The sequence below is a fragment of the Urocitellus parryii genome, chromosome 7, assembly GCF_045843805.1.
Source record: "Urocitellus parryii isolate mUroPar1 chromosome 7, mUroPar1.hap1, whole genome shotgun sequence".
Taxonomy (NCBI): Eukaryota; Metazoa; Chordata; class Mammalia; order Rodentia; family Sciuridae; genus Urocitellus; species Urocitellus parryii.
This window is the reverse complement of record NC_135537.1, coordinates 137,857,389-137,875,649: the sequence shown is the minus strand read 5'-3', so window position 1 is coordinate 137,875,649 and position 18,261 is coordinate 137,857,389. Positions and strand designations below refer to the sequence as shown.

Below are 18,261 nucleotides of genomic sequence, written 5' to 3'. Positions count from 1 at the left end.
TAGGACAACTGGGTACAGGACCCCTTGGCCCCAATGTCCAACCTCTTCCCCTGCCTATTCCCTTCCCTGAAAGGACAGCTTTATGGATTCCCCAGGGGAGTTGTCATGACTACAACCCCAAAGCCTATGTACCCAGATCCCAGGGCAGTCTCTCTGCCTTCCTAGTAATCCCCTGGCAGGCCCTGCCTGTATAAAAAGCTCCCACAATGTCCCAGACAACTGTGTGACCTCAAAAAGTCACTCAGCCACCTCAAACCTGTTTCCTTATCTGCCCAAATGGGCTAGCTCTTGGCTGTTAGAAGATGAAACAAGATAATGTTTGCAAAAATGATTTAAGGAAGTATAAAGCTTTGCAAAAATATAAGACCAGAACTACAGCCTTGGAGCTCAGAGCACAGGGATCAGAATGAAGAGATCCCAATTCTTTCTCTAATATTGTCCATTTGTGTCCCCCAAATATCCCAGGGTAAGGTCCTTGCTGGATCTCTTTCCCCACAGGCCCATTTCCTTTTGCAATAAAATGACCCAGATGCTGCAAGTTGGCAGCTCCAATCTCAGGTTTCAGTGCAGGTTTATTTCAGTTTTATGTTTTACTCCAGGCAAGTGCTTATTACATAGATAGTATTCATGTCTCAATACCTAAAGTCTTGGAGCATGAACAGCCACTAGAATACAATTCAATAGTAAAAATACAATATGTACAAAATTAGGGTTTTTGTAGTTTTTTGTTTTTTCCCACACAGCAGATGTATCCAAACACATAAAAATCTCTACAGTCTGGGGTCGCTACAGTTTATATTTCAGGAAACGGAGACACAGTGACCGAGTCCTCACTGTAAACAAGGGCCACCTCTTTGGGGTTTCAGGGTGGGACCCTGGGATGGGGGGGAGAAGCAGTTGTTCCCAGAGAGCAGGGATTATGGGGACCCAACTACTCTCCAGGCATTTGCTGCCTTTCTTTGGCCCCCCAAGGAACCATCCTCCCCCTCTCCCCGAGGTAAAGACTCCCAGCCAGTGAGCCACTCTGAACATCATCAAAAGGTAAAACACGCATGAGAGGTAAGATGTGTGTGTATGTGTGTGTGTCCCAGGCTGGAAGGGCTAGGGAGGGAAGGGCCAGGCGGTCCCACAGGGTGAGGACAGATGTGGTCCTAACAGTTCAGAAGGGAGACGCCCAAGGAAGGGCTGGGAGGTGGCTGTCCACTTGGGCACACGGCATCACAGCGTTCACAAACAACAAAACAACAGCAACAACACCCATTGTCACCAATCTGGACATAGTCATTCGGCACTAGATTTGGAGGCCCCCACTGCTGGGGGGTTAGGGAAGGGCAGGTAAATGATGAGGTATCTGTGCAGGCCCAAGGGCAACTGGCCAACACAAGTTTCAACTCTGGAACTGGCCTCAGGACGTTGGGAGAGGTGAGCATGGGGATGGGTGCGGGTGGGGGTGTCACCAAAGTGCTCTGAATGTGCAGGCACCAACCTCTGTTCTTCCCACTGTCACAATAACAGTAAAGCTGCCCCCCTGGAGCTAGGGTGTCAGTCCGGAGGTGGCTTCAGGGGCTGGGGGAAGCCAGCCTGTGGGGCAGGATTGCTGAGTTTGGGTAGGGTGAGTACCACAGTCCTCCCACAGGTCCCACTGGGGACCTGGTCCTAGGCCATCCACCTTCCCCACCCCAGGAGTCAAATGAAAATAAGGAAAGTCCCCTGGGAGGGCTCTAAGACCAGGAAGGAACTGGAAGGATTCTTAGAGCATCTAAGAAGTCTTTATTTCCAGGGAGAATCTATTCAAGACCTTTGCTGGCCTCCTCAGTGCCAGCAGGCAGGGCACTTCCAAGGGTCCTAAGCTGTCCCTTCCTGCTTCTCCTGCCTGCCCAGCACCCCATCAATGCAAACTTCACACCTAGGGACACTCACTTCCTCCTCCTTCCCCCATCAACCAAAAGGCCATCAGTGAGTGTGTCCAGTGGGGAGCTGAATGTGCACACATGCATGTAACTGAGTGTGTCTGACACAAGGCCACTTATAATAAATATCCACATAAAAAGAAGCCAAAGCAGTTGGTAGAGATAGGGAACTTGGCATCCCCTAGCACAGAACCCTTTGCTTCACCCTGCCCCAGGCTCAAACCTCCTCTTGACTCAATTAAGGCCCTTTCCTCAGAGGAAGGTGGTGGTGCGTTGCAGGGGACCCTCTAAACCACCCATTAGAAAGGGGGAAGAGGGAACACAAGTACAATGGAGCAGAAGCAGCAGCTCCCGAGAGGAGTCAATAACCCTTGGCTCTGGCCTGGTTACCTTCTCTGTTTAAGTCCCCAGGGCCTGTTTGGGGCAAGGTTCAGGGTTTTGGCCATGCCCCTGGATTTGAACTTCCTAATGCCTCAACACTGTGGCTTCTAAGCTCCTAGAACCAAGACCAGCTGCTGGTCCATGTCTCCCAAGCTGGAGGAGGAGGCCCCAAATCCACAGGTGCCCAGGCACCCCCATCCCCTGGGAAAGTGCCCCACAGAACAGAAATTAAAGAGCCAGGAGTGAATGGTAGACAGCACCTTGGGCTGCTTTCTGAAGTCAAAGGTCAAGCCAAGGATGGGGATAGAGGGCCGGAGTAGCTCTCCTCTCAGGCCAGGCCTGGGTGGCTGCAAGGATAAGGGAAGACTGCAGGGAAGAGAAGCCCCACCTTCCCCAGCCAAACCTCAGCCTGTCCTCCAGAAGCTAAGAGCCCAGTGGCAGGGGTTGAAAAGCTTGGCAACAGCTTGGGTTTTGTTTATTGTTGGTAGAAAATCGTTTTAAATAGTTTCTACTGTAACAAATCATAGTGACCCCAACCACATCAAAGAGCTCCAGGCCAGGGCACCCACATGTTCAGGCACAACTCCATACCAGCCACTGCCTAGGATCTGACACCTGTACTCAGAATAGGACCCCTCACCACCTGTCCCCAGCTTTCTGGGCCAAGTGGCTTCAGTCCTGCTTCCCCATATCCCTCTAAAGGCCTGGGAGGAAAACACTGAGGCTGGGAGTGAGGGCCCAGGTGCTCAGCCACCCCACCAGAGAGAGCAATAGCAGCAGCAGTACAAAGTGGGCAGGGTAGGGAGAAGCCAGAAAACACGATGTCACATCGTGCTCATCTTGGGGGACAGCAGGAGTGGCAATGGAACTGGCACCAGGCCCAATGGGCGTCACATCCACTAGTGTGTCCTCATCAGTCATCAAGTCCCAATGCAGTGGGGTAACTCCCTGCCCTGTACCCAACTCCATGGGGGGCCCTCCCTTCCTTGGCTCAGAGTCTTTGCACCCCCTTCCCCTAGGAGGCCTGGGGGTGTGTGGGTGGGTGGGCCTGGCTGGAATGTGTGGAGCTGGTGGGTGGGAGAGTGGGGGACATGTCCCCCTCCCTGCCCCCACTGGGGGGCCTGAGTGGCCTCATCCTTAAGCCAGCTTTAGTGTGCTGACCGGGAAGGAGGGCATGGTGACCATGGTCACAGGGTTGAGCACTGTCTGGCCCACCAGCTGGGGGTGGTGTACCACCTGGGCCCCCACGGCTGGCTTTGCCATGACTGTAGCTGGGGGCCCCAGTCCGGCTGTGCCATTCACTTGCTGGTGCGAGAGGGTGTGGGCGATGTGGCTCACTGCCACTGGCTGGCTCACTGCCACAGGCTGTGGGTACAAGGGCAGCTGGGAGCCGAGGTGGGCCACATGGTTCAGGGTGGCAGGGTGCACTGTGATGTGGCCAATGGGAGGTGTGGCAGGTGCCAGCTGCACAGCAGGGCTGGGGGCAGAGGGGGCAATGTGGGCAATGTGCTTGCCGCCCGGCCCCTGTAGAACATGGTTCACAGTCTGGATGACTGAGGCATGGGTGGTAGCCGTGTGGGCAATGACCGTGGAGCCGCCCCCAGCAGTGGCCACCAGATGGGCTGGGGCTGGTACCAGTGTCTGGGCAGGGGTGGCCGGTGGGGGAGGAGGGGCAGGCAGAGGGGTCTTCTGTTGTGGCGGCTGCTGCTGCACAGGGAGGTGGGCAGGAGATAGGGCCACTGGATGGGGGTGGGGGTGAGGGTGAGGGTGGGGAGGCAGAGGCGCGGGGGCAGTGCTGGGGGGTGGGAGGGTGGACTTCAGCAGCTCCGGCTGGGGACGATGGCTCATTTTAGGTGGGCCCAGGCCTGCCCGGTCCTCCTCCATATCCTCGTCTATGTTGTCCTCACCCTCTGTGGGGAAGAGGGCAGGGAGCATGTCAGAACGGTGTGGGAAACAAGTGGTAGGAGGTATTAACACCCAAGGGAGTTTGGGAAAATAACAAGGCTAGGGCAGGGGGCATCTTTTCTACCAGGCCAAAATTTGGCCAGGGGAGCTGGGAACAACATTTGAGCATGGTGGGAACAGTGCAGGGGCCAGGGCTCACCAGAGGCTGTTGAAGTGGAGGCCTGGTCGTCCTCAGGCTGGCCTGTCTGCCGGAGCACACGGTCGATCTCCAGCACATCCATCCACTGGCTCAGCTCATGCTTGAGTTCTGCCAGTCGCTGTTGCGTGGCAATCTTTTCCCGTGCCAGTCGCTCCATCTCGTGTTCATACTCCTTCTCCTTCCTCTTCAGGGACTGAGGGACAGGGCAAGGGACAGCAGGGAACCCTGAGCAGTAGCCATGGGGCTTATGGTATCTTAAAACCTCTCTCCACATCAGCTGGCCAACAGGAACAAGTCTGCAATGACCAGGGAGCCCAGGAAGATCGAAGTTGTTGGAGACCATGCCTGACTCCTACTCCGCGGCTCTGTCCGACAAGGCCCAGCATCCCAGGCAGAGGGCTCTTGGGCAGGTGCTAGTGAAGTGAGCACAGGTCCGACAGCTCTTACCCAAGCAGCGGGGGGGCCCTTCCTCACCCTCCACTTGACTCGGCCCTGAGGAGCTTCACTGCCTCTTGCCCCATTTCTCCTCCTTGCAGCCTTTCTACTTCCAGGGTCACACCCAAGGCCCCCATCACCATTCGTTCCACTCTGCTCAGTCACTGATGCCACAAGCTATCCTCCTTACAACCCATTTTCAAAGACCCCAAACAATCCTGAAATTCTCTCCACCCCATCATTCAATCATCCCCTTGGTAAATTTGATATCCTTGGAACAAATCCCACTTATTTTGTGACAGCATCCCATCCCCTCCCCATCTCCTCTCCATGACCTGCCTCCATCTCCTCCTGAGCAGTTTTGGGATCTACATCTCCCTTCTGACCTCCTAGCTACTCCTCACAGTGCCCACCTGTGCTGCCTCAAGACAAGGCTGTTACTCTGTCCCCACCCAGTACCCTGCCTATAGCTCTCCAGACTCCACAGGCTGCTGAAACCCCAAGTCCTGAAATGTGCCCCATGGCTGACAAGAAATGTTCCCGGGGAACTTGATAGCAGCCCCTGATTCTGTTAAGCACCCCTACAGAAGCTTCTGTTCTTCTTCACAGGTTCCAGGTCAGTCCTTCACCACCATGCTGATGCATTACCCACTTTCCTGAGGGGTTCCCTTATCCATGGCACCATCTCCCTCTCCTCCAGGCCCTGATGACCTCCTAACTCTCAGGTGCTTACCTTTCACACTAGGCATCACTCCCCTATCATAAGCATCTCCAGTTTCCCTGTGCACAGGCTTATTAGCATCTCCAAAAGGCCAGCTCATATCCTCCTCAGCTCCTGTCTACACCAGTCTTTCCTGAGCATCCATGATTCTTGACACTTCATTAACTCAATTCTTCTGTCTCACAGGCTTCCTTATTAGCAGCCTCTGCTTACTTACGCATGTCATGACCACTGTGTCCACCAGACAAGGCAGATAGATGCTCCTTTCCTTGCTGCCTCCTGAGTCCCTTTCTCCATCTGTTCCTGAGCACCTAGCTTCCGAGGTTTGCCAGTCACATCCAGGTACGGAGCGCACAAACCAAACTGAACAGCTTGTCTTAGTCTGAACCTTCCAATCCCCAGTCTTATTCTGCTCCAAGACTACACCTGAGTCCCCACCTCCTCCACTGTTCTTCCCCAGCCCAAGGCCTCACCTGACATCCCCTGCCTCAGAGCCCTTCTCAGCACCTATAACACACAGCTGAACGTTAATTGGGAAACTGGTCAGATGGGACTTTGAATCAGACACTGGCTTGTAACACTACCCAATATTTCATGTGCTTATGTTTTGTCTTTCCACCTCTACACACACTGTCCCTGTCCAACCTTCAAGCAAAGGTAAGAACGGTTCTGACCCTACCAGTGACCAGGAAGTTACGAAGGGTGTTTTCTCAGCCCCAGGGAAGGATCTGTGAGCCTGCTGCCCTGCTTTCTAGTGAGCACTTCAGTTCCCACCTCAGTTCTTTCTCTCCCCTTTATGGCAGGGAGAATCACAGGAGTACAGCAGTCTCAAGTCTCCCTTGCTTGCATTCCCTTGAGGCAGTTCTGCAGTTTTTCAGAATCTTTTTCCTGACTTGGCATAGCAATGCCTTCAATCCCACCCACCTGCTAGATCCAACTTCCCCACACTCCTCCTGCAGCCCCAAACTTCTACCTCAACAGTGAGAAATGCCTCAAACCACTAGTGCCTCCAACAAATACCCAGATAGAGCCATCCTCTATATTGGTCTTAACAACCCAGTCCCTGATCACAAAGACCCCCCCCTCCATCACCCTGGCACTGAGTAAAACCTTCCTCTCCCCATGTATCTGCTAGAAACAACAGGAAAACACCTTCCCTCCCCCTACACACACACACACCCATGTGTGGCTTCTCACCTGGCTCTGCCCCTGAGGGCTGGACAGGACATCAGATGAGGCAACATCGACAGGCCCTTGGTGACTCAGCCCTCACTTGAACCTGGTGGCTGGGGGCTGGAAGCGTCATCCTGAACTCTACCCACTTGCAGGGAGGCTAGACTTCTGGGTCAGGGAGAGAGAGTGTCAGGGGCCAAAACCTCTTCTCATCTAGTCCAGTTCCCCACAGGCCTACAGGTCCCTGCAAAGTTTCCCCATGATCTAATGTTAGTCCACACTACTTCATTTTTTGTTTTCTGTGGTGTTGGGATGGAATCCAGGGCCTCGCACATGCTGGGCAAGTGCTTTACTCACTGAACTACACCCCAGCTCATAACACTTTGTTGTAAACTCACTTCCTTTCTGTGACTACCTGGACACACATTCCTCCTCTTCCTTCTGTGTCCACGCCTATGGTCTTCTCCAAATCCTTTACCACCTCCAAGTAACACTGGGGACCAGTTAAGGACTACACCTTCCTATAGCCTCCTGCTCTCCACATGTCACCAGAGCACTCCGTCCACTTGGCTCTTTTAATTCCTCCAGGACCAACTTTCCACTCTCATCTACTTCCTGCAGTCCATGTCTCTGCGGGACAACCCTCCTGACCATCTTTCACTTCCAAAAATTCATCCTCCTCCCTCCTGCTGGGGAAACTGTGGCCTGTTCTGGGTTCTTTGTCCTCTACTTTGCCACATTCACCCCAACTTATCCTGCAGGTCCTTTCTTCAGGGATGACCTCTGTAACTTCCCAGATCCTGACAACCCTGTCCCTACTATATCCTCATGGCACAGTTCTGTTTGTGTGTTTACAATCTGCCACAAGATCAAACCTTCCAGGACAGAAACCCACCCTTTCTTCTTGGCTCTCCACTGCATCCTTAGAGGCAGACTCAGGGCCTAGCTAAAAGTACTTGAAGGAAAAAATAAATGAGTGTCCTTGAGGGTTTCCACAAACTTGTGAGTTTTCTGCTGTTTCTGCCTCCATTACAACACCCAGACAAGCATTTATGGTAAGGCTGAGGTACCACCCACTTCCTACTCAGCCCAAGTCTGATACTAACTAGCTTTATTTTACAGCCTCCACTGAGTCTTTCTGAATTTTTTTCAAATCCATATTTGGGTCCCCCCCCCAAGTATGTACCTATAGAGAAATTCGCCATTTTATCCTTGTTATTTCTCAATAACTACTGAATTTACAGTACCACGAATTATTTGCCTGAACAATCTCAATCCTCTTAATATCTCTGGGGCACTATTACTTTTACCTACTTAGAACTGCCATACAGAAAAAAAAAGTGATATTCATAGGAAATGTCACTGCGTGTCGACAAGGATTTGCTGAGATCACATGGCTAAGAACGAATAAATTATATCTAAGCCAGAAATCTGCAAAAATATCCCAGAAATAAGCTATTCTGCCTCTAATAGCCTCTGCGCGCTCGGCGGGGGGGGGGGGGCCTCCCAGGCCACTCGGGCCACAAGCAAGGCCCCGCCCCTCCTGGAGCACGCGCGCACCCACGCGGACTGGCTTTGCTGCGTCACTCCCAGCCTGCCGCACCCTCCCACGGCGCGCCCAGGAGTCCCGCCCCGAAGCCGACCCAGCCAATCCGTAAGCTCGCTCCCGGCTGCCGGGAAGCGGCTTGGATGCGCGCCAGTCCCTCCCCTTGCCGGTAGGGCGGGCGGAAAGGCGCGCGTTTGCCCGAGACTTGGAGGGAGGGACCAACAGACGCAGCGGCGAACCGCGCCTCCGCCCCCACCTCCAGCAAGTCAAGCTCCAGTTACTTCAGGGCTGTGACCCGGCTCTCCAAACCAAGGTTGGGCTGTGGCATCCCGCCAACCCCTCTTGGCCACCCTTCCCACTGGGGCTCTGACGCCGTCTAGCCTCCAAAACCTTCCCAAATAGGCCGACAGGGAGACCCCGGGGCTCATCCTCACCCCCAGATCCCGCGCAGCAGGGAGTCTTAAGTCCCTCCCATTCCCCCAACGGCTCCTGGACTCCGCGGCAGCCGACCGTGGCCGCCAGGCCCATCCCCCATGATTTCCTCAGCACGCGGAAACCCTCGCCGGTTTCCAGGGAAACCGAAACTCCAGGCCGTCATGGCAACTGTCTTATCTGGCAGCACCCCCCACTACCGCAGAACGGAGTCCTGGCCCAAAGGGAGAGGACACATAGCCAGGAAGGCACCCTGAGAAAAAAAAAAACAACCCTTTTCTCAACGGAGACGGATAAAAACGTGACTTAATTTTTTAAGATTCTGAAACCCCGGGGGCTGTTGGCTACCCAGTAAAACCGCCGCATTCTCTAACTCCCAAATGCGGGTCATGGGATATCACTGAGCACACCAAAAGGGTCTTCATCTTGTGGATAAATGCGGGGGCTTCACTGGAGCGACGCAGTGTTGGCGGAGACCACGCCCAGGTGTCCCCCTCTTCCCTTCCCCCGCCACTAAAGATAGTCGGATTTCCGCCCAGGGGCTCCGAGCGGGGAGACGCCGTGCCTGATCCGCGTCCTCCTCACCCACGGTGCGCTAACTAGCACAAAGCGAGGGGTGGGCACAGGGACACTAAGCGAGTCTGCGGAACGCATCTCATCAACTCTGGGCCGCTGGGGTTGCACGGACGCGCCGCAGGGGGGAGGGGCGGGCCGGGGAGTGGAGCGTTTTGGCCCTCCCGCGCAGGCGCGCCCTTCTGCCCGCCCCCTCCCGGGCTGGGAGCCCCGCTGACGTCAGCCGGGCCATGTGCTCGGCGCCCGCGTGGAGGCGGGCGGGGGAGCCCGCAAGCGCGGGAGAGCGGGGCGGGGCCGAAGGAGGAAGGGAGGGCTGCGGAGCCGGGAGGAAGCTAGCGCTGCGGCCGTCGCGGCACCGCCCGGCCCTGCTTCCCTCCCCCATACCTGGATGTACCGCAGCGCGGTTCGCAGCACGCTCAGATTCGAGGTCTTCTTGTCGTCCACGTTAGGGATGTTGCGCTTCAGGGTCTCAAAGCATTCCTTCAGATGGGCCCTCCTGGGGAGAGGGAGCAAGCTCTGGTCAGCCAGCCCCAGAGGGGGAGGAACGGGCTGGGGGCAGAGAAAGAGGGCCCAAGGGGAGCTTTGAGTCACCGAAAATGGGTGAGTCCAGGGGCAGGCAGGGTGGGTCCAAAATCACACACGCACGCATACACACCTGTTTTTCTCCAATTTGTTGTGGACTTCTCTGGTTCCGATCCTGAAACCCAGATAGACAGGAGGCTCAGGGAGGAGGCCCTGATTAGGCTGCCTTCCTGACCCCCGCAGCCAAACCCCAAATGACAGGTTTTTTTGTCCCCAACATTCTCTCTGGAAGTATAAAACAGCAGTGGAAGGTGTTCACCCTGTGCTGAGCTGTGTCCACCTCCTGAAAGGCACATCTACGCTCATCCTGCTGATCTGACAAGAGAAACAGCTTAATTATGGCAAGGGTCTTTTGGGTGGAGATCTCTGGCCTGCTTCAAACCCACAAACTTTGTAACCCCTTCATCCCACCTGTCCAACTGAGGGGACATAAGGGCTCCTAGGACTCAAGAGAAGCAGCCAGTTGAGCCAGACCCTACCCAAGAAGCCCATAATTCAGTATTCTGTGAAAAGGCCTAGAAATGCTTCCTAACCTTGGAGGGAGTCAGAGGACACAGAAGTCTGAGGACAAAAGATGGCAATGGCCATATATCCATTCCAGGATACAGATAGGTACAATAATGTGTTCAAATACAGGAGGTGCTTCTAAGTTAGACAGGATATGCCTGGAAAGGCTCCTTCAGTTAAGGTACCTTACACAGCCCATAGGGTGGACAGTTCTCCTGTCCAACCCACCAGCCCCAAGTCTGCCACAGTTCACTCACCCCCCAGGCCTCTTCTTCTGTTCACTGGATTTGACTTCTTCAGCTGGTGCCAACTTCAGGGTCCCAAGTGCAGGTGGGGGTGGCTGTTGGGGGGCCAGCTGAGGCTGGACTCCAGGGTGTGGTGCTATGGTCAGAATGGGCGTAGGGAGGGGTTGCAAAGGCTTGGGGCTGCCAGTGGGTGCAATAGTGGTCTTCGGGTCTGGCAGGAGGGGAGCAGGGGTGGGCACCTGTGGCCTGGTAGGAAGGGGGGCAGGCTCCTTAATGCTGAGTCCAGGGGTGCTGACCAGGGCTGGCTGACGAGGTACCAGGGGCAGAGGCTGGGCTGCAGGAGGCAGCGGTGGGGGTGGGGGCAGTGGCTGGGGGGAGTTGGTCACTACAGGAATAGGAATGACAGTCAGTGGGGTGGGGGTAGCAAGTGGTGGTGGGGGTGCTGGTGGGGGTGCTGGTGGGGATAGGGGGAGGGGTGGTGCCTCGATGCGGGGTTCCTCCACAGGCAGGGCATGTGCCAGCCTGGCCAGGCTACTGGCCTTCTTCTGCTCCTGTTCCCGCTCCCGCTCCAAGCGAAGGCGCTCCTGCTCCTCTACACAGAGAAAACAATGGGTGGTGGTAGAGTTTCTTCAGCAGAGCCAAAGGTCCTGGGTCCCCACTTCTGTCTGCCAACCCTAAGCCATCCTCTGACTCTATCCCACTCTGGTCAGTGAGCCCTGCCCACCACACATACCCAACCATTCCAGACAGGGATTTAGCTAAGTGCTGGGGACACATCAGTGCACAAAAGAAAGCAGGCCTAGTCCGTGCCACTGGAGCTCACAGCCTGGGGCAGGGGGTGGAATAACAAGTGACAGGATGTCAGGTCAGAATGGGGGAAGGATAGGGGATGAGGAGAGGCAGAGCTGGAGTGGAGAGAAAGGATGCTGCGGACCTGGCAAGCTGGGTTTACAGGTGATGAGCAGGAAGGGTCAAGAGCAACAGGGCTGAGGAGCCCAGAGAAATAGATGAGGAGGTCACAGAGCTGGGCAGAGACCAGGCCACAAAAGACTGCTCAGGGTATTACAGAAGAATGGAGGAGGGCACTGATAGATCACAGCATCTGTGGAAGGCTTTCCACAATAGTTCTCCAGCATCTTCTAGAATGCAGACAGGACCCTTATATCACAGATGTGATAAATTACCTCAGAGCAGCAAAGTGTTTGTTGAGGGTCACCCAGCAAGTCTCCTGACACTTGGCTGGATGTCCTGTACTTCCAGTACTTGCTGTATCAACACAAGCTCAGCAGGTGTCTTCTCACATACACTCACCTCCTCCCATTCTCACAAGAGCCCCAAGTCACAGAGCAGGGATATCACCTTCACCTCACAAGGAAATGGCCCAGAACTCCCAGACTAGGTCAAGGCCTCTGTTTTCCTCAGGGACCATTCAGCAAAAACACTTGCACCTTCTTGTGCTAGGACTCATTTCTCTCAAATCCCTCCTGTCCCTAGCAGCAGAAGCACAAGCTAGAAAGAGGTAGGCAGGATGGTCTAGCAGGTCCCCAGACCTTTGTGCTGGAAGCCCAGCAGGAAGGTGAGGATTCTAGAGAGCTGGCTGAACAAGGTAAGGGGAGAGGTCCTCTCCTGATCCACAGCCCTCTCTTATCTGTCCCCTGGATACAGAGCTGGGCCACCTCCAAACCAGGGAGAGGCTGGACAATCAGCCCTTTCCTTCCCCCAGTGCTGACTAACGCAGCTGACAGCACTGGATACGCCCCAAACACACAAGCCACCCCATGTGATATAGGGTGGGGGCTAAGTCCTCCCTAGGGAGGAGGGAAGCACCCCCCCCCCAAGTCCAGCTTGCTCAGGAGTCCCAGAAAACCTGAGGATCCCAGGCCATTTGGCCAATCAACTCCAGGGTGAGCCACGCCTGTCCTAGCCCCTCCCAGGGTGGGGAAGAAGCAAAGGAGGAAGTATAGAGGAAGTGCTCAGAGGGAAGTGCTCATGGTTTCCCAGCAGTCAGAGTTCAGGGCTGCCAGTTCATGGCCCTCTTCCTATCTCTCCTGCCCTTCAGAAAGGAGAGCTGCCAGGCTGGGGCAGGCCTGCTCCAATAAGGAAAGGCCTTGCTCTCCCTGGCCTCTCCCAGCCAGCACTGGCTTATGTTACTGCCCCAGAGAAAACCAGCTTGCTGTGGTCCAGCTTCTTACAAACCACACTGGCAAGGAAACCCACAGAGTTCCAGACACAGAACTGCTCTTAGGCCCAGCCTGGGAAACCCCAGTATGCTCCCTGCAAAACAAGCCCTCAAGCTCTGGGCATAACACCACCTCCACTCCTTTGACTGATAGAACTTTCTTAGGCTTTGAGACAAGCTGATACTACTGGGAGGGACAGCACCCCAAGGTCCAAGAACAGGTGCCCTAGGAACCCAGATTGAATGGAAAATGCATATTATTTTTTTGAGGTGTTGATGACAGAACCCAGGGCATTCCTCATGTAAGGCAAGTGCTGTATCTCTGAGCTACCCTTGAAACTTCATATTTTAAAGCAAGTCCAAAGCTTACCTAGGAGATGGCAACTTCCTTCTCTCTGCATCCCCCAGAGCCAAGCAGGTGTGCCTCACAGGTGCCAGGAAAGACCCAGGAGAATGGCAAAGCTCTATCACACCTGGACCAGCATATTTCTTGACTAGAGTGAAGAATAGGGCTGTGCCCCAGGCCAGAGCAGCCCATTAGAGCTTCCTACCCTTTTTCCTCAGTTCTAATTCATTTCCCACCCAGCAGTACACTACTGGTTTCTGGGACCTCCTTCAGGAGTAATCTGTGTTAAGGCTCTTTAGAAGACTGTTCTGCTATACCCACAAGTACAACTCCCTCCCCTTATTCATGCACATGCATACTCAAGCACATTCCCTTGGCTCTACCTAGATACTGCCCCCAAAGAATTTAGTGTGATCCTCTGATGTAATACAGAGGAGACAGTTCTAGCCCACATGGTGCTGCCTGCCACCTTCCCAACCTACTGTGGCCCAGAGACTCAGTAGGCATAGTGCTAAGTGGATCCAAACTGGGTGGGCTCAAATGTGCTCAGGCATTGTCCTTATATACATGCTACCAGAGAGCTTTGCACATATGGCAGGCCCAAGACAGGATATGGTCAGCAACTTCTAGACACTCCAGTCAGCTTCCTGGGAAGAATCCAGTCCAAGTCACCTCCATGAATGCTGGGAAAGACAAGGCCAGGCCCTACTAAAGAGCACCAGGATGGCCTTGCCCTTTCCTCACTCATTTCTCACACTTGACTCATGTGCATATACATCCTCAGGTTCATCATGGGAACAAACTGTCTGGTCTAGGCCAGGAAACCTGCCCTGGAGGTTGAAAGTGGGGAGTGGACAAGAGGATCCCTGTTCAAAGCTGGTCATCAGGTTCACATCTCACCCTCTTCTTGCTCTCTTCCTACTCCAGGTCAGAGGACAGAACCTCAAGAAGAAAATGAATGTTTGATCATAAACACATGAGTTCTTTGAGTAGATTTAGCTTTCCAGCACTCACCCATCCCCAAAGTCCTCCTGATCCAGTACCAAGAAGCTGTGACCCAGCAGCTGAACTTGCCCCTATTTCTCACTACCTGGGGGGAGGAGCAGGCCTTTGCAACATCTTAGAAAAATCTGCTTTTTAGCATTCTTTTGTAAGAGCTGCATACATCATCCTCTTCCATTTTAATGGTCAGCTCTGGAGTGATTTAACTGGGCAAGTATGGGAGGGCTGACAGTGGGGTCTTTTCCCTTTCCCCAAATGGCTGGGCATCCTGCAGGTAAGGCAAGGGTGAAATGAAGCTTCCCTGGGGAGATAGTAGGATCAATGTGGTTCACCTCTAGCAGTACCTGATACACAGTGGGGACATGTTGGCACTCTTGAATTGCATGTATTAATGGTGGCACAGTCATTCCCCCCACTCCTGGGACCACACTTAGGACATTCTGGGTCACTACTAGCACTGTCCATTACCTGACCCTGCTCTGGACCCCAAAGACAAGGGGGAGGGGCATGTGAGCAGATGTCCCAGCCCATCAGTTCTGCAAGGTCCAAGTATCTGGGTGCTGAATATTTCCAGTGACTCCTGACCTTGAGAGGCTAGTCGGTCCCTCAGAGCCTACGGACCTGCAGCTCCTCCACCCCATGGCCGCTGCCATTCCCCCTGCCCACCACTGAAACAGCGGCAGCGGCAGCACAAGCTGCAGGGAGGCAAGTGCGCGCGCGCATTTGCACACAAGCGCGCACACACACATACACACACACACCACACTACTACCTCCTGCATGACTCATCATTGAAGCAACAATAGGCAGAGAAAAAGGAAAGGAGGGCAAAGCACTCTCTCCGCCACAATCAACCGGGCCGAATGGTTCTGAGAGGGTACAGAAGTCCCAGGGAACTGCACACACACAATTCTCAGACTGAGCCCCTCGCAGAATTCCTGAAAGCAGTGGTCTTTCTCCTCGCCTTTATTTCTGCAGCACCCTGAAGCTACAGACCACCACTAAAGGGCGCGTGAGGATAGGACCATAAAATCCTCATCTTTTCTATCGAGGGAACGACAAAGTTTGCCCCTTCTCAGTTTGGCTTACTCCAGAGTATGGCGAGGGGGTGTTGCGAGGAGGACCTAATGAGAACGTTTTGGGGCTTAGTGGGAAGATGTGCGCCCTGAGCTCTAAGTGTCTTGTTGTCCTGCAGTCTGAGGGTTTCTTTCGCCTTGGGATCAAAAAAGAAGGCTGGGGAGAAAAAGGAAAGAGCAACGCAGCTCCTCCTTCCAAGGGCAAACGCTCTCCCAGGGAGATGCCCAGCGGTCAGGACCCGGGCCCGACCGACACAGGGCCCCTAGCGGGCCCCGCCCCGGCCCCGCCCCCGGCCGAGCGCGAGGCTGCTAGGAGGGGCCGGGCCGCGCCATCCCCAGCGGGAGTGTCCCCCGTGCACGTGGTCGGGGGCGGGGCCCATCCACGTCACCACCCGGTGTAACCAACGGGCTTGGAACGCAGGCACACGCAACATTCCAGTCTAGAGCGGGTTTGGAACGCGCAGACACGCCACATTCCACACCTGCTAAAGTCCGGTGGGGCTAGGGGGGCCCGGGGACAGCCCCCAGCGACCCGCGGGCCACTTCGCAGACACCCAATCAGCCCGGCTCTCACCCAAACCCCTGACGCGCAACCCAGCCCAGCTCTCGGAGGCGGGGTCAGCGGGGCTGGCCAGGATCATAAGACACGCGATGTCATTTCATTCTGCAAAGGCCGCCTCCGCCCCAAGCAGCGCGTAGATCTGCCGGGAGCGCCCCCCCGCACCCTCCCGCCGGGGCCAGGGAAGCGGAGAGCTGCACGGCGTAGAGTAATCCCCTCCCCCAGCCCGTTACACACACGCCCACTTGTGTGCTGTACACACTCCCGTGTACACGTCCGTTCATCCTCTCCCGAAGCTCCGATCACACATCCCCCGTGCACACACGCACGCACACGCGGGTCTGCCACCCCCACGCAACACCATTTCTCACCCTACCCCCCCACCCGGCTCACACATCCTCAGCGCTACGAAGGGCACAGCCGGCCACCGCGAAAGGATCCCCCCACACATTGAAGATGCACTGGGGTGCCAAGCAGTTGAGGTGGCGGCCGCAGAAGCCGGGTCCCTCGCTGCATGTTAATGAATTCATTAATTATTTTCACTGCCCACATCACTCTTCCCAGGCGGCGGCTCTTGCGGGGAGCCGTGTGCTGCTAGACTTCTCAGGCCGCCCGAGAAGGGGGAGTGCTGCCTGAGGTTTCGTGTGTGTTCGGGATCCGGGGTCACTCGCCTCCCCTTCCCGGGTGCCCCAGGGGCCCAGCCCGGCCGCTCACCACGTGCTCTCTGTTGTTGCTGCGCTTGCCATTCCAGGAAGCGGGCCGCCTCCAGTAGCGTCTCTATGCTCATCGCGCCGAGAGCGGCCGGGGGCGCGCCGGGGCCGAGGCTGCGGCCCGCGAGCCAGGCACAGGTCAGGCTGGCGGGCGGGCTGGAGGGAGGGATCACCTCCGGGGGGCGACAGGGTTGGGCGGCGCAGCGCACTCCTCAGAATAGAACGGGGGGAGCACAGGGAGAAAAATCTATGTCTCCCAAAATATTTGCAAAATATAAATTTGCAAATTAAAAAAAATCTGATTAAAAAAAAAGGCGGCACTGCCTCTCTCCTTCCCCTCCCTCTCTTCCTCCCTTCTGATGCCTCCCGCCCCGCGGTTCCCGGGAGTCCCGCCGACAAGAAAGGGCTTTGCAACAAGATGGCGAGGAGGCACCGACACACACAACAAGGGAAGGAGCCGCGCTGCCCCCGGCCGCCGCCCCCGCTACTACACCGGGGTCGCAGCCAAAGCCCGGACCGGAGCCCCCGCCCGCAGGGCCGCGGCGTCTCACGAAGAGAGGGGCGGGGTCGCGCGGTGCTGGCCCCGCCCACTCAACGGCGTGCGCACACGTGGCTCTAGTGGGGGTGGGGGGAGAAGGAGCCAGGTTTGCGCGCTGTATTTCCGCTTTCCCGCCTCGCCCCGCCCCGCCCCGATCGCAAGCCACAAATTGAGCAAGGGTTGCGTGCTTGGGTCATTCACAACGAAATATGTTCTGCTGGAGGGAAGAATGGAAAATTCAAGACTTAAGTTAACTCAAATAAGGATATTCCAGGTCAGAGAAACCTAAGGATGGCAGACTGGCCTGACCCCTAGGTCTCCATTCCCCACCCACACGCGACCTAAATCCCGCTACCACCGGACTGTTGCAATTCCCCGGGGATCCGCCTCTGGGCGGAGCTGACGGGTGCAGACTTCAAGAGAAAAAGCAGAGGAAGCGGAGTCGTGATCCGGTTCCACTTTTTGTCTTCGTTCCTCCCCCCGCAGTGCGTTCGCATCCTATTAGGCTACGTCACCGGGCCGCGGGCCAATAGGCGGGCAGGACAACACGGCATGGAGCAGCTCCACATGGACACCCCGCACCGCCAGCCTTCTGTTTAAAGGGCCAGTGTCTGCAGGGTCACATCAGCGGGTGCGGATGGGGCCACTGGGTAAACACAGGGTGAGACACCTAAAGGGGAATCCCGCAGTCATGCCCTGGCTTACTTTCTACTTTCACTATCCTCCCATTTAAAGCCAAGTCTTTCCTTTCCTTCCCCCAAATTCTTGTCTTTGTCCAGGAGTGTCTGATATGGGTGGAGACTCCGTGTACCACCCAGAGACCACCCTTTGCTCAGTGGCCTGGTCAGCGGAGTCAAGGCGAAGCGTCCAGAGTCCAGGCCAAGGGGGCGTGGCTCAAATCGCGAACAACAACGTGGAGGGCGGAAGCCCGGCGCCGGGCGACCCAGATCCCTGGGTGGGCGCTGGGCTCTTGGGGCGGGGTAGCTGCCTCGGGTTTTAACAGCGCTCTCTGGGGGGCGGGGCCGCCCGCCCGCCTCTCCCTGATGGTAGTGCTTAGGGAGCCTGGGTTACAGGGCTACAATCAGAAAGACCTTTGAGGCTAACTTGCCCAAATGTTATCATTTTACAAATAAGGAAACAAACTCAGAAAAGGGAGGGACTTGTCTAAGTTTATTTAATGTTTGTTCCATTGATCCTTGCCACAGGAGGAAGAGCATTTATCCCCGACCCCTCGGGCTACTCT

The 18,261-nt window shown here is 55.6% G+C and overlaps 1 protein-coding gene across 1 annotated transcript; it reads right to left on the bottom strand.

Moving 5' to 3' along the window:
- Positions 1–573: 573 nt before the first annotated feature.
- Mnt (MAX network transcriptional repressor) lies at positions 574–16,895 on the bottom strand. The gene is made up of 6 exons (XM_026388924.2): positions 16,485–16,895; positions 10,622–11,201; positions 9,931–9,972; positions 9,660–9,771; positions 4,396–4,588; positions 574–4,201 (listed from the first exon to the last, which is right to left on the bottom strand). The coding sequence occupies exons 1-6, from the start codon at positions 16,555–16,557 to the stop codon at positions 3,429–3,431; spliced, it is 1,773 nt and encodes a 590-aa protein (XP_026244709.1). The 5' UTR covers positions 16,558–16,895; the 3' UTR covers positions 574–3,428.
- Positions 16,896–18,261: the final 1,366 nt, after the last annotated feature.